Source organism: Ruditapes philippinarum, unplaced genomic scaffold (assembly GCF_026571515.1).
Source record: "Ruditapes philippinarum isolate M1 unplaced genomic scaffold, ASM2657151v2 ctg1492_1_1_1_1, whole genome shotgun sequence".
Taxonomy (NCBI): domain Eukaryota; kingdom Metazoa; phylum Mollusca; class Bivalvia; order Venerida; family Veneridae; genus Ruditapes; species Ruditapes philippinarum.
The window spans coordinates 104,420-128,362 of NW_026854899.1; the positions used below are offsets into that span (position 1 = coordinate 104,420).

Consider the following 23,943-nt stretch of genomic DNA (forward strand, 5'->3'; position numbering starts at 1 on the left):
TATTTCAATCTAAAGAGGTCTTTTTGTAATGAAAACTGATTGCTGAAGTGATTACAGATTTGAAACCTATGTGAATACTGATGGCTGAAAATAACAAAGAGCAATAACTCAAAAAATGCAATGTAGGTTATCATTCTTGTGTGCTGCACTCCTCCTCAATGAGTTCTATCCACCTATGAAGTTTCAAGTTGATACCTCTAACACATTTTGAGATAAAGTATGAAAAATAACAAAGGACAACAACTCAAACCTACGAAGTTTCGTGTTGACATCTCAAAGACTTTTTGAGTTATGCTCCACTCAGGTGAAAAATTAAATATGAAAAATAACAAAGGGCAATAACCAAAAAATTATGAAGGGTAGAGTTATTATTCTTGTGAACTGCACACCTCCTAAGTAAGATATATGCACCCATGAAGTTTCACGTTGATATCTCAAAGGCTTTTTTAGTTATGCTCTGGACAAAAATAAAGTTTGAAAAATAAGGGCAATAACTCAAAATTATTCAGAATAGAGTTATCATTTTTGTGTGCTGCACTCCTCCTCAAATATGATCTATCCACCTATTAAGTTTCAAGTTGATACCTCTAACGCTTTTTGAGATAAGCTCCGGACAGAAAGTATGAAAATAACAAAGGGCAATAACTCAAAAAATATATAGTAGAGTTATCATTCTTGCGCACAGCATTCCTCCTCAATAAGATCTATCCACTTTTGAAGTTTCATGTAGACATTTCAAAGGCCTTTTGAGTTATGCTCCACCTAGGATGAAAAATTAAGTATGAAAAATAACAAAGGACAATAACTCAAACATTATGAAGGGAAGAGTTATAATTTTTGTGCATTGCACACTTTTTGAGTGAGATCTATCCACCCATGAAGTTTCATGTTGATATCTCAAAGGCTTTTTTAGTTATGCTCTGGACAAAAATTAAGTTTGAAAATAACAAAGGGCAATAACTCAAAAGTTATGCAGGGTAGAGTTATCATTCTTAAGCACTGCACTTTTCCTTAATATGATCTATCTACCTATGAAGTTTGAAGTTGATAACTTAAATACTTTTTGACATATGCTCCGGACAAAAATGTCGGACTGATGGACGGACGGACGGAAGGACAGACGGATGGAGATTACAGTCAAACCTGTATAAGAGAGACAGTATTGGGAATTTGTAAAAGTGTCTCTCTTATACAGGTGGCTCTGTTATCCAGGGCTGAACTCTGGCTAGGAAAAGTGACTATTTTTAACTATTTTTTAGATATGACGCATAACACCATGATTTGCAATGATTTCAGTTTTTTTTTTAGATAAAACATTTAAAACATAAAATTTAATATGTAATGTTAAAAATTTAATGTTAAGAAGAACATATACATGAAATTGATAAAAAAAAGTTAGAATGTGCATTTTAAAATTAAAGTTAGGAAGTCAAATATACATTGTACATGTATAGTAAAAGTAATTTGGCACATTGTTTTTGTTTAAAAAAAAGTCTTAAATTGAAGTTTGTTTACTCATCGCTTCCATACGCATATTGATACTAAGTTCTTCCAGTTCATGAACATGATTTAAGAATGTACAACTTCCAGTTTGTGTAGCAAAGTTTTTCAGTGTTTTAATCATTTCTTGTGCCTCAGATAAAGAAATATGTTTAGACTCAGAAATGTCTGTATCACATTCTTCATCACTTTCATTTATAGGTTCAATAGGTTCGATCAGCTTATGAACAGGTACATCCCAGTTAAAACCATGATCACAAGTGTCTACATCTTTTTCAATATTCATGATATCTTTAAAGTCACACCCAAATAACTCTTTGCACATTTGCAGCACAGCTAAAGGCACATTATCATCTAAATCAATCTCTTCTTCATCATTTACTGAAGTTAAAGCTGGATTGTCAAATATAGATTCCTTTAAACCTGCTCGTGCAAAACACTTCTTAATTGTTTCAACTTCAATATCATTCCATGACTTTGAATCCAATAAATGGCCTGAAGGACTGTTATGCTTCTCATGACTGATGAGCCTTCAGCTGTGCTGTCTCTTTCCATTTGATATAAAACATACTGGAGTTGTCTTTGTCTATATTTAATTTTAAATGCTTGAGTTATACCTTGGTCCATGGGCTGTGATTTTGAAGTTGTGTTAGGTGGTAAAAAAGCCAATTTTATATTTTGAACATTTATGTGTGGATGTCCAGGGGCATTGTCTAGCAACAGTTAATTTTTTCTACCTTCACGGTTCATCTTTTTGTCAAGTTTTTTAACCATTTCTCAAAAAGTCCAGAAGTCATCCATAACTTTTTATTGGCAGCATACTCTACAGGTAGAGACTTTATGTCGATTTTTTGAAGCACTTGGTTTAAAAGACTTCCATATAACAAGTGGACACTGTTAAACGGTCCTTAGATTGTTTCCTGCAAGCACAATCATTTCCCTTAATATGAAATGTCTTTGTTGTGTTTTGCCTAAGAAACAGTCCAGTTTCGTCCATATTAAAAATAGCTCGGGACTCATACCCAGCACAAATTTTTGGTAATTTTTTATTCCAATCCTTCACAACTTTATTGTCAACATCCCCACGCTCACCACTCATTTTTCCAAAACAATATTATGACGCTTTGATAAAGACTCAAGCCATCCATTAGAAGCGACGAAAGTGTCATTGTTCAATTCTTTTGCAAATTTCAAAGCTTGTGCTTTTAAAAGTGGGCCGTTCATAACAATCTTACGTGTTGTCATATCTTGAAACCATTTCCATTAGGGATGGCAACGAATACCAAAATCAATACTCGAGTACTCGGTCATTTTTCCGATCGAGTATTCGGTTACTCGGACGATTTCCAATGATCTTCAAAGTTTATCACACAATATCAACACCGTCCGCATGGTACTTTCGTTTTCTATTTACATTCATAGAATTCGTAACTAAAGAAAGGACTGCAAAGGAAACAGTTTAATCAAAATTAAATCAAAGACATTATATTTTAGAACATTTTAATTAATGCAATATCAAGTTTAAAACATGTTAAACAGTTGAAACATATTTTTCTTCTTGTAATAAAATGGACTGATCGGCGGCAACAAAAGTTTAACCGGGTCTAAATACTACCTTAATTATTAATATCATAATAGCAAAACGGCCCTTTGTTGTTTTCAAAAATGTTACCTTTAAACAAGATTCGGGTACAAACTGCACTGTGTAACACAATTTAAGGTTACTAAATATCATAAGAGGCCGGATGACGTAAGCGACACATGTGCGCGTGTCAAACTGTTGATCGCCTCATTAAATTTATGGTATCATTATCGCACCTCTGCAAGGAAGTTGTGATTGCATTTAACAGGTATTTATGAGAGTATATGCACATCTCCGAATTTCTGAACTAATTGGATACACCAAACTGTCTAAATAGCAAATAAAATAGAAATTATACATTTTTTCCGAGTAATCGAATATCAATTTTGTTAACCGATATTCAGACGTTCGATCGAGTACTCGGTTAACCGGTTACTCGTTGCCATCCCTAATTTCCATGTTAATTCATTTAAATCTTCATTTCCAGTCTTTCTCCTTTTACGTTTTCTTTCATTTGGAACATTATTTTCATAATCATCAATGATCTCTGATTTCCTCTTCATCAAGCGCTGTATTTGATCTTTCCCTACTTTGAATGTTTCTGCAACTTTTCTCGAACTCTGAATTTGTTCATATAAGCGTATGGCTTTTACCTTTTCATCTAAGGTCAGTTTTTTTTCTGTTTGGTAGTCATATCTTACTGCAAACAGAAAAATATAAAACTTTAAGTTTTAAAAAAATCAATCAGTCTAAAACATACATGGTGTATGTTTTGTTGCTAATGCATTTGGCATTTAAAATCGTGAAGAGCTCTACATTATTTGTTACAACATCTTTATTTAACAAGAATAATTGAATCTAATGTAAAAAAATAACTTACCTTTAAAAATTTCTGCCTTTTAAATAAAAAACTTTTGATCCGTTCGTTATCTATGAAATAATGCAGATTTAAACACCTGGTGTCCTTACTTAATTTTATGTACTGTCATTTTCTGTTGCTCTAAGACCAACTTACAGGGACTTCACTGAGGTTTTCTGACAACACTTTTGGAGATATACATTTGTTTTTTCGAGATATGTGCATCATTTGATGACGTTCCGGACCAATGACTTATACTTATGCGCCAGATTTCAGATCATTTACTCACTCCTATTTTCCATAATAATCATTTTTATTGTGCATAATGACCAAAAAATGTAAAACGCTAGAACGACTTTTGCAGGCTAAGAATTGCACAAAAATGAGTTAAGAGAATTTCTTGTTGACTTTTATATATCTTTCTGTTTTAATATATTACTTCATTACCATTTTGTAAAACATGGCTATTTTCATTGAAAATCCCCCTGTTACAAGTTCAAATTATTATGAAAGTATAAAAAGGCGTCAATACTAATCAAACTTGGCACAAATGTGACTGGGCCATAGCCTATGTACCCGCATACTCAATCTTCATGATCACTTTTTGCAGCATTTCTCTAACGAAAAAAGTGTTTGGGGGTCTAAATAGGATTTTTTTTCACTATTTGAGGCCTCAAAAAGGGGGATATGAAGTAATGAGTTAAGTGGCCTATAGTAATCTTATGTTATAATATCGAATTCTATGTTCACAGGCTTTTATACATGTGGAGCTCCTTTTATCAAGACTTCTAACATTGCATATCACAGGACTGAGAGGTTCCTATGACTTGAAACCAGGAAAATAAGCTGTAGAAATTTAGAGATCAATTTATTATTTATATAATACTAGTATGCATGTCAGAGTTTGAAATCATAAAGAAAACTACCAGTAAAATCACCACCATGGGTACCTCAAAGAAAAGAAAAGGTCTTATTGAATAACAGGTCAATTTCTTTTTAAATAAATAAATATGAATACATATACGAAGAAATATATATTTATACTTATATTTTCAACAGTAGTATCATCACAGGGTTCTAGAACATTTCAAAAACAACAAAACAAACAACTAGGAACATACACTGAATATACATTGTCCCCTGTCTCTTACCATATAATAAAAAACTTTTCTTATACAATAGAAACAAAAACAAGTCTATGTGTATGTAGTGTAACTTAACATGTGGAAAATATTAATAAATGTATATATCACAAAACAGTATTACAATCTTTCCTAAAATATGATATTCCTTGACAAATATTCTTAAACCCGTATGCCTCTAGATGAGCCAAAACATTTGAAAAAATCAAATAAAAAATGTAGAGAGATTCAAAATTCAAGTAATAATATACATTGTTTGAGCCATTATTGACAGATTTTGCAAAAATTATCACCATATTTCTACTGTGTCTTAGGTAGTAAGAACTATTATTGTATATTTTGACCTCTTTTTGGCAATTTTCATGGAAAGTAAATGCTGTTTTCAATTTTATTACATTTCTTTCTTTCTTCACTTCAAAATAGTTCATTTTAGACACATTTTCAACATATTCAAGAAAGCATTTGCTTCAATTGATTTTCAATGTATGTAAACCACATACCAGTATATACATTTCATTAATTTGTCAACATTCTCTATGTAAGTAGTGCATTGACAAAAAATATTGTTATTATTTAAACAGATAAAATCTATTTTTGACTTGTACAAATACACATGGTCAGTGAAATATATATAGGAAATTACAATTAATTCAATATAATTTCATTTCATCTGCGAAATAATATCTTAAAGTGGCAAAATATACTTAATTTTTACATATTTTTTATTTTTTCAACATATAGTTTTTAATTAAAGTTTTGTCTAAACATCTAAACAATCCACCTGTGAAATTCCTAATCAAGTCAAGAAAATAAAATATAAAAGATATTTTTAGAGCAGATAAACTGCAAATTTTTATAGCAGATAAACTGCAAACATATTTATGTATTTTTATATTACCACAACATTACACGTTCAACTGAATTTGACTTCAGAATAGTAGTTTTTGAGACCTTACAAATGCAAATAATAACTTAAAGAGATGGAGGGATTCACACAACAATTTAAGTGTTATAGAAATTGTATAAGTTGAAAACAGTTTGTATAAAAATTCTTCACCATGAAGGTAAAACATGCCAAACTTTATTACACCAGTATTTCATAGTGTTACAGTTCATAAAAGTTCAATATTTATATACATTTTTACATTGCATACACATTCTTTCTTTCATAAAACATTGTTCAAATATGCATGCAAACACATTTGAAAAAACAACAACAACTACAACAATAAAACAGCGATCATAATTATTCATTCCTTGTTTATGTCAGAAATTTAGTGTATTGATTCCATACATGCCAAAGTGGTGATTATTCTTTAAAAAAACACAGCAGAAGTGAAGTTAATATATTATTAACAATTAAGGTAAAATGCTTTCTTTATTCTTATTTGCTATAATGTATAGCTTATATATTTACTGATTTTATTCTAATACGTCATTTATTTATGTTACGGTATTGAATTTTTTTCCTTAACAAGCCAAATAAATTATATTTCTGAAAGAAGTAACCGTTACAAATTTGGTCATTATACAAATTTTGACAGTGGAAGTACCATTGATGTAAGTTAGACTAAATGTTTTAAGCTAACATGCAATTTTGAAATAAAGAAGTCACACTTTCCATAGAATTGATATATAAAGAATAGAAATAAATCTGGTGAATTGCATGTTCTGCCATTATTATGTAACAATTGGTATGGAATAGAACAGATAAGATTATTAACTACCATGCTTCCTTCATAGAAAACATAAATATTTTTGTGTTTGTGTAAAATTGACAATTCATGCTAAATAGGCTCTTGCTAAATCTAATGTCTTTTCAAGTACTTTTTTTAATAGGCAAAAGGTTTTTATTTCGATGTCTAAAGTGCAAAATCACAGCTGTAACAGAAAATGTTGGCCCGAAAATTGTTTTGTAGCTGGTGGAACAAAATGTAAGAGATAAATAGAATAAATGTTGTGCGTCAATGTACACTTCATTGATGCCTATATATCTACCGTTAATTTTAGTGAATATTCATTGAATTGCAAGGTAGACACATCTTGAGCTTTTGTCTTTAGCAGATAGCCATTTTGTGAACAGATACCATAAATATGATTTTTCTGTTTTTCAATTTGGTGAAAACAATACTAGTTTTACCTATCCATCCAGTGTCTTTGTTGTTTTCCCTTTTCTACAAATACGAGATCGTATTTGTTTATTTATTACAAGGGAGGTAATAAAGTACAGTTTGGTTTCTGTACAGAACAGGATAATAGCAGTTGTAGCCCCTTTAGGTAAATTTAATTTATGATGCTTGGAACGGGAATTCTTGAAGCTTGAAACAGGACAAAAAATTTCACATAACATTTTATAGTCATATATAGAATATAAAGTCTGAAACTTATGAGACATGAATGAGCAAAATTGAAATATTCCATCTTTGAATAACCTGAATACACATTGTATCAATCGAATTTTAACAATATTTTTCTTCTAAATTTAGAAAAAAAACAGTGACCTTGTGGATTCTGATTGCACTTGTTTTTACTAAAATAATAGCAGCATATCTATAATAAACACATACATTTAGCATCATTTTTTTTCAAAATTATTTCTTTTACATACAAGATACTGTAGAAAAATAAAACAAGGGGCAGGCAAAATAGTAAGCAATCTAACCCTTTCAGTATCTCTTCAAACTTATATACATGTATTAACAAATGAGTTGGCTCTTTTAATAACATAGATAGAAGAACAAAAAACACAGCGTACATAATTTATAAAGGATATGTTCCTTACTACTTAGACTTTTCCCAGAAAGGTTCAAAACGAAACACTATACGCTTTAAAACTTGGAATCTTGAAAACACTGATAGCTTTGCACTTTATGCAAACGAACAAATTTATTATTTCTTATTTAGTGCCTTTGTCTGTGATGTTATGGAGCAACTTACAAACCTGAAACAAGATCTGTAGATAATTTATCACCTTTCAAAGCTTTGTAAAAGCTGAATTTCTGTCTATTGAAAAACTAAAATGATACCCGAAAATTGAAAGAAATCCCACCGTTTACATTGCAGATTAAAAAGCATGCAGTAACTTAAACTTCTATTTATTTTGCAATCATTTGTCCCTGGATGCAACCTGTTCTTGTGGATATGAGATAAAAGATGTTGATCTCACCTGAGTTGTTACTTAAGTGAGCTATTAGCATAGGTCATTCGATCCGTCGTCCTCTGTTGAGGAGATCACAGGTTTGATTGGATCTTCATCAAACTTTGCCAGAATGTGCATATAAAAAGTTCCTTAAATGAGTTAGAATATTGGCCACATTTTGTAAAAAACTAGGTCAAGAAAAGCTTAACATTCTAGAAGTCATAATTTTAACTTGACTGTCACCAAATATTGCCAAAATGATAATCTCAGAGCTATCTCAGATAAATTCGCAGATAGGATTTCATGGGTCAGACATTAAGGTCACCATGAAAATAAAAGAAACAACATTGCTTATAATGTGTAGAGGAAAAGGAAAACGTTGCTTACAGTTCAAATTTTGATTTGATCATCAACAAACTGTATCATTATGTTCATCTTAATGATATCTAGGATGGGATCGAGTATAGGTCATCTTTGGTAAAAAACTATGTCACCAGATTAAATTAAAGAAATAAACAAGAACATTACTTACATTCCAAATGGCTACAATTTTGATTTTGAGTTAAACCCTAAGTCATCAGTCAAGGTAAGGTCACAATCACATTTTCTCGAATTTGCGACTCATTTATAATTTTGACAAGATTGGCTTCTTGAGACCAAAATAGGTGAGAATGGTAAATCCATGCAAAAACAAGCAATCCCACTCTCAGTGTACAATTGGCCATTACTTTTCAGCATTGTAAAACACATATCACAAGGTTTTTTTCTTTGTTCTTTCTTATCCGAGAAAGTCAGATAAAGCTTTTATATACTTGCATATATGGTTTGTTACTTGTACCTTACTGGTAGCCATACTTGTATCCCATGTATTCAAATATGGCGATACAAATGTTTAAATCATTTTTTGTCCGAATCTAAATCCAATTGAAAAATACACATAAAAAAGAGATACATAAAGCCTACAGATTTTTCATTTTCAGTAATTATAAAACATATCTATGATCATAATCTAATCATTTACAAATGCATTCACATACAAACTCACTGATTTTGTTTTGTATTTTTCTCAGATTATTGAACATATTTTGGTTTAAGCGCCTATTATATGTCAACTACTCACTAAGGGTAAGAATTTCATAAGACACTTTGTCTTCTATTCTAATCCTATTTTGTTACAATATTTGAAATGCTTTGTGTATATTGGAAATTGAAACATGTATATATATATTCTGAGAAATGAAAGATGTTTAAACAAAATGTATGTCAAATCTAACAAACAGTCACACGGAATGTAAAATTTTATGCCTCTTCTAACATAATCAAATCAATTTTTTCCATAACACGTTTGCAACCAGTTGTTGAAAATAACTTATTAAATTCAGGAAAGTACAACATTTCCTCTGCAATTGATTTCACTAAATCATAATCTACTTGGTATTCATACGCATAAAAGCCTCTTGCAAATAGTCCGTCTACAATGCATTTTTCAACATGTTTCCTTTCCAATGGTAGAAATGGGATATAAGCGGTAATAAGGCTATTCTTGACGATGCTACTGTTCACCAAACCATCTGTATGAGAAAGAGAGATTTATAGAGATTAGAGGTTTTTATGCATGCATTTATTCTAATTCCCTTAGGAATTACAAATTAAAATATGTATGAAATACTAGTAAATGACACTTTTATCTTAGTTATGAAAAGGGCATAACTTTTACTTAACCTTTTTTCATTTTGTTTTCAAAAGCTTTTTATTTTTGTATCCTGATACATTTCCAAAAAATTACTTCTAGGTCATATAGCTAATTAAGGGTACAAGGAATGATCCCTCGAAAGTATAGTCACATCAAAAATGGTCATCTTTTGTTATCTTTGTGTTTTGGCAATTTGTATTGATTATTAAGTATTTTGTATGGAAGCCAAATATCTACTTTTATTGATATTTTGATACCTTCATGCCAATTCATTTCACATTCAGTGCGTATTCTTAATTTGATTTAGCACCTTACATGTTCTAAATCCATTATTACAAGGGTATAAAACACAAGGGTAGGTTCTGTACGTATTTACATATAATGTATAATCAACTTACTTGGTTCATTTAACGATGAAATTCGTACAATTTCTTCCATATCCTTTAGACTCAATTCTCTTCTGTCATATCCGCGTCTATAACTTTGCACAGCATGTTTAGCAAGGCTGTCTCCGCCCGTGTTACTGAAAAATGTATATATTTATGTAGGACTTCTATAATAAAACGTTCTAACTACTAACTGTACTCAATCTGACAAATTTAGAAACTGCAGGAAATTAACTTGACCCCTATTTGACATTTTTACATGCTGTAGTGTGTAACTGCATGATGATATGGACATTGGCAAACATTTAACTAAATAAATACATGAAGTTTCTTTCTGTGATAAGCTTCTCGAGCTCCTACTTATCATGAACTGCGATTTCAATTAGTAAATATTCCCTTCTCGTAAAATACTACACGTAACGAGAATACTAGCTACTATTTGTCTTTAAAGTGACTCTTTAATTAAATGATATAAATTGATTTATAAAAGAATTTTACCTTAAGAAGAGAAATAGAAGTTTCTTAAAGTATGTTCCTTCCACGTGGTCGTAGTAATCAACGTAAGGGCGGATAGTGTCAATCAAACCAGGAAGTAATTTATCCATTTCATCAATGATAAAGAGTGACCTTGAACATTCTTTACCAGCTGTTTCTATTTTCAATTTTAGCTTCTCCTGTCAAAAAGGTTCATCAAAGGAATTAAAGAACTGAATTTGAATTATAATCTAAGTGATCAAGTAGTTATATAACTCAGACTCTTCACGAAGATACTAATATTGGCACCTGAATCTATTCTTTATCTTGTCCATTTTCTTTTTTATCAATGTAAAAGCTGGTTAACTTTGTAAACACTTTGAAATATTAAGTACCAGAACTTTAAGCATTTCTTTATACATACCTTGTATTCTTTTAGCATACTTTCATGAGGAAAATCTTTCGTAGCTGAAAGGAGATGAACGTATTTGCTTTCCATTCCCTTGACATACATGTTTTCTGCCACCATGCGACTCACGAAGTTTTTTCCCGTTCCAGGCAGACCATGTAAAGAAAGTATTGTTGCTTTTTGATGTTGCCCTTCAACATGACCTCTTAGGTGTTTCACCAAAGGACCAATCACTAGGTGTTGACCGTACAACTTTTTATTAAGTTGGAATGCAAGGCCTAAAAAAACGCTTTGTAACATCATTTAAAAAAGTAAATTGCTTTCACAATAAGAAGTCCAAATGTATATATCTTTTCCTTTACTTTACTTCTAGTCTAAATGAAAACATTATTTTCTGAATATATGTAGTATTGAATAATATTGTTAACTATCTAATCTTATAATATTTACAATTTAATTGCCTCTTCAATATACAATATAGTAATAGTATAAAGACATATGATGTTTAAATGAGTTCTCTTGCTGAATAAAGTCTTTATTATTATCATTATTATACATAAAGTGCTACCTATGATATTTGGAGAGATCCAGTTGTCGTCGCAACATTCATTAAAGTAACATGTTGTGAAAGTGTATCCATAGTGTAAACCCTTTGCCAACATGGCTACTACAATCACAAAAACAACAGCCAGTAATGAATCAAATATTCCAGCGCCTAAACAATCCTTACTATGGCCGTTTTTTCCACTAATTGCACCAGACAAGAAAAGAGTAACTAATCCAGTTGTTACTGTCCAAACAAATATTGTTGTAAAATGATACAACACATATACGGCTACAATACATGTCAATGTCAACAATGTATTACAAACACAAACAGGCATTCTCAGTAGCTTATAACACGAGTCGATTGAAGAAGTTAAAGAAGTTTCCTCTCTTAAACCAATTGTTTGCAAATGTTTATCTTCAGCAATGCGGAAGAATGTATTTTGTATAATGTCGGTCTATGTTTTATGTTAATACGTCATTGATATCACGTCGCGGAAAAATGTTAAACTATATGTCAGTGTTGTATGCTTATGTAGAACAATATAATAGTTTTTAGTCAACTATGATAATATCGCTATGAAATAGTTGAGTCAATTTAGATGCTTAACTACCTGTTTATTTGTAAGAATATATTTTAAATATTAATTGTTGCACATAAACCCTGAACGATAAACCGTTTTTACTCAAATTACTGCAGAACATGTAGTGTATTTCAACATTTTATATAGTTACCGTCACATAAAGAAACGCAAACGCAATTCATATATCTATAAATAAACCGGCTAATAAAATTGACTTACCCATATAAAGATTCTTCAACAATTTTTTTTAGAAGCGCGGTGTTTCTTTAAGTCCATACTTCGACCGATCTTTGGATTTTTATAGTCTTCTTTTAAGCTTATAACAAATTATTTCTTAACGACTGAGTCGTGCACAAAACAGGGGAACAGGCTTCTCTGGCTTTAACATAATGTCATAGATATGTATCGTAGTGTTTTTCAGCATTATATTACATGTATATTTGAATGTGTTTTCCTCATTGATTCAATTTCAAACGCGGCACCATTTAGTATTTAACACTATTTTAACTAAACATTTATATACTATTTATTTATTTATTTGTTTATTCGTATATGGATTTATTTATTTAATTATATATTTTTGTTTATTTTATTATGATGGGAACAGATTTGAATATAAAAATGTGTAAAAACAATCTATAGTGCAAAGGCAATATGTAGGAAAGGACCAAGAAGATACGATTGTACCAAATCGATTGCGAATTTCAGGCAGGATACGATGCATATTCCGAACAGACAAAGCTGTATTCATCAATTGATTGCAAACATTATATGGAGAAGAATTACCAAAATTATTTGTTACAAATAACATTCCATTCAAAATTTACCAGACAGGACTGTTTTGTGTTTATGCTTCAAGTTACTACGCACCAGTGATTGTACATGACTTCCGTGTAATTTGGACACATATTCCGTAAAGTCTTGTAAAGTGTAACATCATTAAGATTTGTTTGAAACTTAGGTACATGTAGTACAGAAATTTTGTATATAGCCCATGCCTCTAAAAATTGCGCACTGAAAATTATATTGCCGTTTTTTTTATTAATTAATAAATGTCTTTTCTCAAGATCGAAATGTCGTATTTTAATGCTAATCTCAATTATTTTTTGATTGTTTCCAATCTTAGTTTTGGTGTGTATATCGCATTGTTAATGGATGCTAAATCGGATTACCTTATCTTTTTATAAGTAGAACCTTGGAAACATCCACTGCTTTTAGATGAAATAAGAATATGTTTAATAGACAAGGTCACCGTCCTTCACAAAATAAAGGTCAAGATCGCAGTTGGCTGTTTATGGCCAAATCATGTATGTCCGCTTTTCTCTCTGTCCTAATATCTTTCTTATTTCTTGACGGACTATCAAAAACATTTTGGAAAATCTTTCACCAGGGTCAGCGCAACATCCGGACATACGTATATAAGCTTGTCTTACAATACTTAATATTATTACTGACCCAGTGTCGTTATAAAATCAACAGATTTGATTATTTATTCAATTGTTAAGTCGCGGGAGACAGTAATCCCATCTCGAAATAGGGTTTGGCCTATATTCCCCTTGCTTTCGTAAATAATATGATTATAGAAATGTAATTATATATTACTCGTTTATTTGCAGCGATACGTATCTGTCTTGTAGGACATGGCCTTTATCTGATCTTGAAGTAATATCTAATCATGAATTTTCTTCGATTAACTTAAGATTTAAATGGCTTGTAGATTTTAATCCAAACAAAAATGAATCAACTGCTTTTACAATACAACGCATATTAATAAATAAAATGACATCCCAGTAAAATTTGTTGAAAATAGCACGATTTAGGGGGGTTTTAAGCTCTAATGCAAAACGACATGATTAAATTAAATATAAATAAAATTTATTTCTACATTATTTGTCATCCCCTTTTACCAAAGTTACATATTTCACTTCTTAGACCTGTTTTTTGAATTTGATTTCATCTAGCCCTATCTCTTTATATCAAGATTTAATACATGTTTAAACAAATAAATTGGCTCTAAAAAGTACAAAAAGAACACTTGAAAAACTCAACATAAATTATTTATAACGGAGATGTACCTGACTACTTATCATTTTCTACAGAAAAGTTCAAAACGCAACGCCATACACTTAAAAATTGAATCTTGATAATTTTGCACTTTATACAAACTGAACTCATTTATTATCCGCCCTAACATTGATTACTACGACTACGTGAAAGGAACTTCTTAAGAAGAGAAATAGAAGTTTCGTAAAGGATATTACTTTTAATTAGTCGTAGTAACCAACGTAAGGGCGGATAGTGTCAAGCAAACCAGGAAGTAATTTATCCATTTCAAGTGACCTTGAACATTCTTTACCAGCTGTTTCTATCTTCAATTCCAGCATCTCCTGCTAACCAATGAATTTAAGAATCCATCTTGGGTCATTATAATAGTGATTAAGTATATATTCAAACAGATACAAATATCTGCACCTGAATATGTCCTTTATTTCTTACATTTTCTTTTTTTATCATTATAAAAGTTGCTTACATTTGCAAAACCTTTGAAATGTTAATTACTATGACTTAAAGCATTTCTTTTAAACATACTTTGTGTTGTTCTAGCAAACTTTCAGGAGGAAAATCTTTCGTTGCTGAAAGAAGATAAACGTGTTTGCTTTCCATTCCCTTGACATACATGTTATCTGTTATCATGTGACTCACGAAGTTCTTCCCCGTTCTTGGTAGACCAGGTAGAGAAAGTATTGTTGCTTTTTGATGCTGACCTTCGACGTGACCTCAAAAAATATTCTTAAGTTTAAGTCTAAATGATAATACACTGCTGAATATATAGTATTTTACAAATATGGACTTTTAGCTGGTAAATATATACGACGTGAGGATATGACGTTACTTCACGCCATGTTTTTTTGTAATTATTCTGATTTTTGACTCAAAATTTAAATCAAATTAGTTCACATTAGACACCGCCTTTTAAATGTAATATACACCATTTAAAACGTCTATATTTGTATATTATTTTGAACTTCTTAAATCTATAAATACAATAAAATGGTATTTGTGACATAGTTAAGGCATAAAGTCACATCATGTTTAAGTGAGTCCCCTCATTTATATTATCATTATTCTTATCATAATTATTATTGACAAAAAGTTGCCACTGAAAGTTGGAGAGAGTAAATTGATACAACACAATTAGTGCTACAATAAATGTCAATGTCCTCAATGTTAAGCCAACACAAACATGCATTCTCAGCAGATTCAAGACGTTTCCTCATTCACATCAGGTCTCTTAAACCATGTTTTTGAAAATGTTAACCATCAATAATGCGAAGAATTATTTTTTTAATGTCGGTCTACCTTTGTCAATACTCTTCAGATCACGAAACTAAAATCGTATTGTCGAAAAATGTTAAATAACACGTCAATTGAATATTGATTGTGTTATATGCCTATGTTAAACAAGATCATAGTTATTAGTATTACTATATCAATTTCGCTATATACATGAAATAGTCGAGTCAATTTAGAAGCAAAATTACATGATTATTTGTAAGAATATTTTTAAATATTAATTGTAACACATAAACCCTTAAGCATACGCCTTTGTTTTACTCAAATTTCTGCAGAACATGTAGTGTATCTTTAACATTTTATAAAGTGACAGTCACATTAAGAAATGCAAACGCATTAAATATATCAATAATTAAACAGACACATATAATTGACGTACCCGTTTGAAGATTTGAATATAAAAATATGCAATATTAACTTTCAAGCAATCTATATCCATTTCCATCCATTGTAAAGGAAACATGCAAGAAATGGCCGAGAACATGCGATTGTCCCCAAGTGATTGTGAATTGCAGGCGAGATATGATGTATTTTCCAAACAGAAAAAGCTGTTTTCAACATCCGATTGGAGAAGAATGACATACACTATTTATTACAAATAACATACCATTCAAAATCTACCAATTAGGACTTGCGGTTCACACAGATTTGTGGTTATGCTTCAAGGAACTACATGAGTACAATTGCTAAGTTACTACGCACCAGTGATTGTATATGATTTTTGTGACAAGACAGAATAACGTGGAGACTTCCGTGTCATTTGGACACATGTTTCGAAAAGTCTTGCAAAGAGAAACATTATACAGATTTGGTCACAGTTTATGTACATTAAGTATAGAAACTGTTTGTGTATATCCCATGCATCTTGAAATTGCGCATTGAATAACATATTGCAGCTTAATTAAATAAATGTATTTTTTTCAAAGTAGAAAGTCGTATTTTAAGGATATTCATCTCAACTTATCTCGATTATTTTTCGATTGTTTCAAATCTTAGTTTAGGTATATTAATGCCCATTGTTAATAGATGCCAAATTGAATTACCTTTGTTTTTATTAGTAGAACATTGGACGTGATTACTAGACAAAATAAAAATATGTGAAATAGACAAGGTCGCAATTCCGTCCTCCACAAATTAAAGGTCAAGATCGCAGTTGGCGGTTCAAGATCAAATCATGTATGTCCGCTTTCCTCTCTGTCTTAATATCTTTCTTATTTCTTGATTGATTATCAAAAATTTGTAAAAATGTTTTCACCAGGGTCAGCGCAACATGCTGACATATGATCAATGAACTAGTCTTTTATTACTTAATATTATTACTGACCCATTGTCTTTATAAATGCATACACAATGATTTTTTATTAAGTTGCTAATTTCAATTAGCAGGATACATTAATCTCAAAAAGGCTTTGTCATATTTTCCCAATCCTGTCGTAAATAATATAATAATAGAAAATATAGTTATGTATTACTCTCTTATTTGTGTTGTGTAAAAATCGCCTTTGGAATATCAAATCATGATTTAAAACGTGGAATCTTGAAAACACGGATAACGTCGCACTTTATACAAACTGAACTCATTTTATGTCTTCGTCTTTAGTGCCTTCGTCTTTGATGTTATGGAACAACTTGCAGACCTGAAACAAGATGTGTAGCTACCAAATCATCTTCCGAAACTGAGTAAAAGCATGTCTGTCTATTGAAACTCCAAAATGATACCTGACAGGTGAGAGAAATCCCACAGTTTTTCATTGCAGACAACAAAAAATCATGCAGTAACTTAAATTTCTATTTATTCTGCAATCATTTGTCTCAGGGTTCAAGCTGTTCTTGTGGATATCAGACAAAATATGTTAACCATTTTGATCACACCTGAGCTTAAACTTAAGTGGCCAGTTAGCATACGTCATTCGGTCCGCCGTCCTCTGTCAACAGTTGATGAAATCGCAGTTTTGACTGGATCTTCATCAAACTTTGTCAGAATGTTCATGTAAGTAGTTCCTCAAATATTGACCATCTTTGGCAAAAAGGATTTATCTAAATAATTCGTATGAGTTTGAATACATGTGTATGAGTCAACAGAAATTAAACACTTAGTCACCAGATTAATCTAAAGTAAAACCTAACCATTCATGCTGTCAAACATTGGTGTTGTTTTCTTCAATATTTGTCAGAATTATTATTTATCTTTGATAAGTTTGTAGATGGATCAACTGAAGTACAAACATGGTTATAATGTCATATCAAGGAAAATTATGTTAACACTAAAGAGGTAAAGGAGATTTATTTTTGACACTATAGAGGTAAAGGAAAATCTTTCTAACACTTTAGAGGTAAAGGAAAACTTTGTTAGCACTCTAAAGAGTCAAAGAAAAATCTTGTTAACACTCTATATATGTAAAGAAAAATCTTGCAAATAGTCTAGACGCCTCACATGTGGTTTGACCTTCACCAAACTTTGGTAGAATGTTCATACTAAGGTTATCTTGAATAAATTGGAATATGTGGCATCTAAGGTAATAATCTAGATCACAAGGACAAATCAAGAACAAACCGTGTTAATTAAATTTTAAAAGACATATTTTATCGATCTTCATCAAGCTTTGTTTGTCTTCATGTTACATTGGTCATGTTAGAATATGGGTCATTTTGAATCAATAAATAAATAATTAAAGAACAGCTAGGTTTCAGTTTTCTTTTCTTCTTCATCAACATTTTCCCGCATATACATTTGACAAGATTACCTCGGACCAAAAATGAGGACAATAATGAATCCATTCAAAACCATTTATTGCCACTAGATTTTATACTGTGAAAAAATATATAAAATAATTCAATACTTTTCAGCAAGCAATGGACAACACGTACCACAAGGAATATCTTTTTTATTGTTCTTTCTTTCCCGCAAAAGCCACATACAGCTTTTTTAAATATTCCATATACATGTATATTTTGTAACTTGTACCTTGTACCCTTGTACCTTACCATTATTGAATCTCCTACATTGTTTTATGGTGATAGGTTATCATGTCATATAAAGGACTATTTTGTAAACACTGAGGAGTTGAAGAAAAATCTTGTTCACAGTCTAGATGACTCACATGTGGTTTGATCTTCATCAAACTTTACAAAATGTTTATACTAATGTTATCTTGAATGAATTGTAATATGTGCCATCTTAGGTAAAAATCTGGAGCACAAGGACAAATTAAGAACAAACCTTGTTAATGTTTTAAAAGACATATTTCTACTGATCTTCCTAAAGCTTTGTTTGTCTTTATGTACATTAGTCAGGTTAGAATAAGGGTCATCTTGAAAAAAATAAAGTAGGTAATAAAGTCATTCGGAAGGAACAGCTGGGTCACAGTTTTCTTTTCTTGTTCATCAACATTCTCCATAAATTGTGTATCGTTTATAATTTTACGATTGGTTACCTCTGATCAAAATATGTGACAATGATAATTCCATTCAAAACCACGCAGTTCCCCTTCAATTCATACATTGAAAAAAAGATATTCTTCCTATCCCGCGAAAGCCACATACACATTTTTTACATGCCATATACATGTATATTTTGATACTTGTACCTTAACATATTGTATCTCCTGCATTGCATTATGGCGATAAAACATGTTTAAGGTATGAGCCCCCTATAAGGAACTATAAAATAGGTCAGTTATATACCTTAAAAGACACAATAATGCAAAATTTAAACAAAGTTTACCGTATGGTTTACGAGTTATGGAGATTTTTCTAAAATAAAAATTGGCTATCAGAAGGGCTCTTTTTCAGAAGTGAGTAACTCGAAATATTCTATTTTAAAATCATTATGAAAAAATGTTTTCCTATAAAACATTTTTAAGAAACAAACAATAGCTAGCATTCAGCTAACAAATGACCCAGAAAAATTATTGTTACTACTCAAAATGTTTGAAATATGTATATAAATGTTTCTCTACCCCACCCATTTTAAGTAGTTGTTTGATCATTTTTCAACTTTGAGGGCCTTTTTTCAAAATATCCTTAAAATTTACTCAGATCAGGGGCTGTTTTCAAAGTTTGCATAAATTTTCTTAAAAGTATATTGGTTGCGCTTGTCAACCGTCTTTTTTTTTATTTTATTAGACTTTGAAAATATCAGGTACCATATTTGATAATAAATTTGGCACAATTTAGCCAATAAATACCAATAATTATTTTATAATTAAAATGAAACACTTTTTTCTTCTCAAGAGTGATCTGAGAGACACAAATAATGTTCAAAGAAAAAAAAAGAAAGAAAAAAAAGTTGCCTCTTCTGGGGCTTGAACCCACGCCCCTCAGTTACGATGCAGTTGACAGTAGTTTTAGCCTATTTGAATACTCTTCAAAGTGGAGGTGGTGCATTAGGTGGATCATACCTTAAATCACTTTTCCCCTAAATATATGTCCCATTGAATAATATACATAAAGAAAGGTATGTAAAGTCTACGGATTCGTTATTTACAGTAATTATATAACATATCATAATGATTATAATAATTTAATATTTGACAAATGCATACCAATATTAACTAATTTTTTTTTGTTATATATTCTTTTGAGATTATTCAGTATGTTATGATTTTAGCGCAAATTATATGTCAACTATTCACTAAGCAGAACATTATCACAAGACACTTTGTCTTTCATTATAGATAGATAGATAGATAGATAGATAGATAGATAGATAGATAGATAGATAGATAGATAGATAGATAGATAGATAGATAGATAGATAGAATAGAATAGATAGATAGATAGATAGATAGATAGATAGATAGATAGATAGATAGATAGATAGATAGATAGATAGATAGATAGATAGATAGATAGATAGATAGATAGATAGATAGATAGATAGATAGATAGATAGATAGATAGATAGATAGATAGATAGATAGATAGATAGATAGATAGATAGATAGATAGATAGATAGATAGATAGATCTTCTGAGAAATGATATATGTTTAAAATAAATTTAACAAAACAATAACACGTAAATATCAAATTTTACGCCTTTTCAACATTACCAAATCAATTTTCTCCATAACAAGTTTGCAACCAGTTGTTGAAAAAAACTTATTAGAATGTGGAAAGTACAGCATTTCATCTGCAATTGATTTCACTAATTTATAATCTACTTTGTATTCATACGCATAAAATCCTCTTGCAAATAGTCCTTCTATAATGCATTTTTCCACATGTTTTCTTTCCAATGGTAGAAATGGGATATAAGCGGTAATTAGGCTATACTTGACTATTTTACTTTTCACCAAACCATCTGTATAAGAAAGACAAAATAATGTCATAAGAGATAAATTGTTTATCGAATTCCTGATAGAATTGCAAAAAAAAAGTAAATTATGGAATACTAGTTATGACATTTCCATCTTTTAGTTATGAAATATGGTAAAACTATGTTGATAAACTGACATTATATTCATTATGTTTTTAAAGTTCTTAATTTTTGTGTCCTGATACAGTTTCCAAAAATCCACTCCTCTGCATTTTATAGCTGGTAAAAAAAAACTGGAAAAAAAAAGTGTTAACCCCTTCGAATAAAGATCACGACTTTAGCTATTTATGCGTTTGAAATTAGTAAACCAGTTACAGTCATTTTAGCATTTTTTTGTATTGAAGCCAAATATCTACTTAGTTGATATGTTGTTGCCTTTATGACAATTTATTTCACATTCAGTGTGTATTCTTAATTTGATTTAGCACGTTACATGATCATAATCCATTATTACAAGGGTATAAAATAAAAGGGTAAGTTCTGTAAGTATTTAAATACAATGTAAAATCAACTTACTTGGTTCATTTAAAGATGACATTCGTACAATTTCTTCCATATCATTTAGTCTCAATTCTCTTCTATCATATCCACGAGTATAACTTTGCGCAACATGTTTAAAAAGGCTGTCTCCACCCGTCTTACTGAAAAAAAATATGTAGGGCTTCTATGATTAAATGTTTTCTGTCGTAACGCAACTTCCTGACATTACTGATTTCGAAACAGCAGGACATTACCTTATTCTATATAACTGTCTTACATGTGTAGTATAAAGTTGCATGATGATATGAACACCGCAAGCATAGAACCTAAAAACAGAGTACAAGAAGTTCTTTACTACCTGGTATATGAAGTAACAGATCCTACTCATCATTTTCTCGTAAAATACTGCACGTAACGAGAATACTGCTATTTGTTTTTTTACAAATGACTCTACAATTTAATGATATAAATGGATTCATGAACAGGAAAGCATTTACCTTAGGAAGAGAAATAGAAATTTATTAAAGTATGTTCCTTCCTCGTGGTCGTAGTAATCAACGTAAGGGCGGATAGTGTCAATCAAACCAGGAGGTAATTTATCCATTTCATCAATGATAAAAAGTGACCTTGAACATTCTTTAACAGCTCTTTCCATCTTCATTTTCAGCATCTTCTGTATAAGAAAGGAAACTACGAATTGATATTGGATCCTTATGAAAGTGATCAAGTAATTATGTAACTCAGATTTTTCATGGAGATACAAATATCTGCACCTGAATGTGTCCTTTGTCTCTTTTTTCTTTTTTATCAATATTAAAATTGGTTACATTTGTAAAAGCTTTGAACTATTAAATACTAGAATTTTAAGCATTTCTTTTAAACATACCTTGTATTCTTCTAGCATATTATCATGAGGAAAATCTTTCGTTGCTGAAAGAAAATGAACGTATTTGCTGTCCATTCCCCTGACATACATGTTTTCTGCCACCATGCGACTCACGAAGTTTTTCCCGGTTCCAGGCAAACCATGAAATGAAAGCACTGTTGCTCTTTTATGTTCACCTTCAACGTGACCTCTTAGATGTTTCACCAAAGGACCAATCACGAGATGTTGACCGTACAACGTTTTGTTAAGTTGGAATTCAAGGCCTAAAAGAAACGCTTTGAATATCATTTAAAATAGTATTTCCCTATGTAAAAGTTACTTCTAGTCTAAATGAAGAATACATATATAGTTTTGGATAATATTGTTAACTTTCCAAACTTATAGTGACAATATAACGGTCTCTGCAATAAAGATACGGTATAAAGACATGCTGCTGGTCAAATGTGTTTTCAAAAAAAAAATCTTTATTGATATATAAATATATAGACAAAGTTTTACCACTTATATTTGGAGAGATCCAATTATCGTCACAACATTCATTTGAAGTAAGTGTATTATGTAAAACTGATGCATATGAGGCTGCAACAACTACAGCAATCAATGACAAATTTATTCCATCTTTTAAAGAATGCTCACTGTGCTCCTCATGAATTACTATAAACAAGAACAAAGCCATAAATCCAGTTGTTACTGTCCAAACAAATATTGTTGTAAAGTGATACAACGCAATTACTGCTACAATACATGTCAATGCACACAATTTATTACAAACACAAACAGGCATTCTGAGCAGATTATTCCACGAGTCGATTGAAGAAGTTAAATAATGCGAAAGAGTGTATTTTGTTTAATGTCGGTCTACCTTTATATCAATTCCATTCATATATCTCGTAACTAAATGATTTTCGAAAAACTCTATGTCGATTGAATTTTGATAGTGTTGTAGGCCTTTCATTATCTAAGAACAAGATAATACATGTAGTTATCAGCCATGACCCAAATATCCCAACTTTTAAACGATCGTGACCGTGTCTGTTATCATTTATTATTATCAAAAACAAGATTATCACTAATCCAGTTATTACTATCCAAACAAATATTGTTGTAAAATGATACAACACAATTACTGCCGCAATACATGTCAATGTCCACAATGTATTACCAACACTAACAGGCATAATGAGTTGATTGGAGATGTTCAAGAAGTTTCTTTACTAAAATCAGATCTCTTTTAACAGATCTCTGTTTTGAACTTAGATCATATTTTATATTCGTATAATATGAATTTTTTAATTACGTTCGAAACAGAACACACCACCAAAATGATTCTGATCTGCACTAATTAAGAAGTTGCTTTTTTGTATGCTTTCAAACACGTTGACAAACGTACATGAATGCCAGTGAACATGTTTTATGCATGTTATAGAACATTTCAAGTCATGTTTATTCCAGTTTTTGTATAAATCAGTGTCATAATTTTTACCCAATTGAAATTTATTGTGTATCATGTAAAACAAAACACTTTGAATATTCATATACAAAATTTGACCAAAATCATAATTCATTATCCTTTATATATTTGCTATAATAT

The 23,943-nt window shown here is 30.7% G+C and overlaps 2 protein-coding genes across 2 annotated transcripts; both read right to left on the reverse strand.

Moving 5' to 3' along the window:
• Positions 1-6,024: 6,024 nt before the first annotated feature.
• On the reverse strand, positions 6,025-12,166 carry LOC132741470 (torsin-1A-like). The gene is made up of 5 exons (XM_060729640.1): positions 11,753-12,166; positions 11,200-11,462; positions 10,800-10,975; positions 10,314-10,438; positions 6,025-9,793 (listed from the first exon to the last, which is right to left on the reverse strand). Exons 1-5 carry the CDS (start codon positions 12,066-12,068, stop codon positions 9,522-9,524), a joined length of 1,152 nt encoding a protein of 383 aa, XP_060585623.1. The 5' UTR covers positions 12,069-12,166; the 3' UTR covers positions 6,025-9,521.
• Positions 12,167-20,621: 8,455 nt separating this feature from the next.
• On the reverse strand, positions 20,622-23,279 carry LOC132741468 (torsin-1A-like). Its single transcript, XM_060729638.1, has 5 exons — positions 22,851-23,279; positions 22,353-22,615; positions 21,964-22,139; positions 21,503-21,627; positions 20,622-20,971 (listed from the first exon to the last, which is right to left on the reverse strand). Exons 1-5 carry the CDS (start codon positions 23,134-23,136, stop codon positions 20,694-20,696), a joined length of 1,128 nt encoding a protein of 375 aa, XP_060585621.1. The 5' UTR covers positions 23,137-23,279; the 3' UTR covers positions 20,622-20,693.
• Between the last annotated feature and the right edge of the window lie 664 nt (positions 23,280-23,943).

What these genes read in the sequence shown, in the direction of transcription:
- LOC132741470 (XM_060729640.1), bottom strand. Translation starts at nt 12,068, where the DNA reads ATGCCTGTTTGTGTTTGTAATACATTGTTGACATTGACATGTATTGTA. An exon ending in GATCTCTCCAAATATCATAG is followed by an intron (nt 11,463 to 11,752) that starts GTAGCACTTTAT and finishes GCGTTTTTTTAG; the next exon opens with GCCTTGCATTCCAACTTAAT. An exon ending in TTCATCGTTAAATGAACCAA is followed by an intron (nt 9,794 to 10,313) that starts GTAAGTTGATTA and finishes TTTCTCATACAG; the next exon opens with ATGGTTTGGTGAACAGTAGC.
- LOC132741468 (XM_060729638.1), bottom strand. Translation starts at nt 23,136, where the DNA reads ATGCCTGTTTGTGTTTGTAATAAATTGTGTGCATTGACATGTATTGTA. An exon ending in ATATGCTAGAAGAATACAAG is followed by an intron (nt 22,140 to 22,352) that starts GTATGTTTAAAA and finishes TTTCTTATACAG; the next exon opens with AAGATGCTGAAAATGAAGAT. An exon ending in TTTCTATTTCTCTTCCTAAG is followed by an intron (nt 21,628 to 21,963) that starts GTAAATGCTTTC and finishes ATTTTTTTTCAG; the next exon opens with TAAGACGGGTGGAGACAGCC.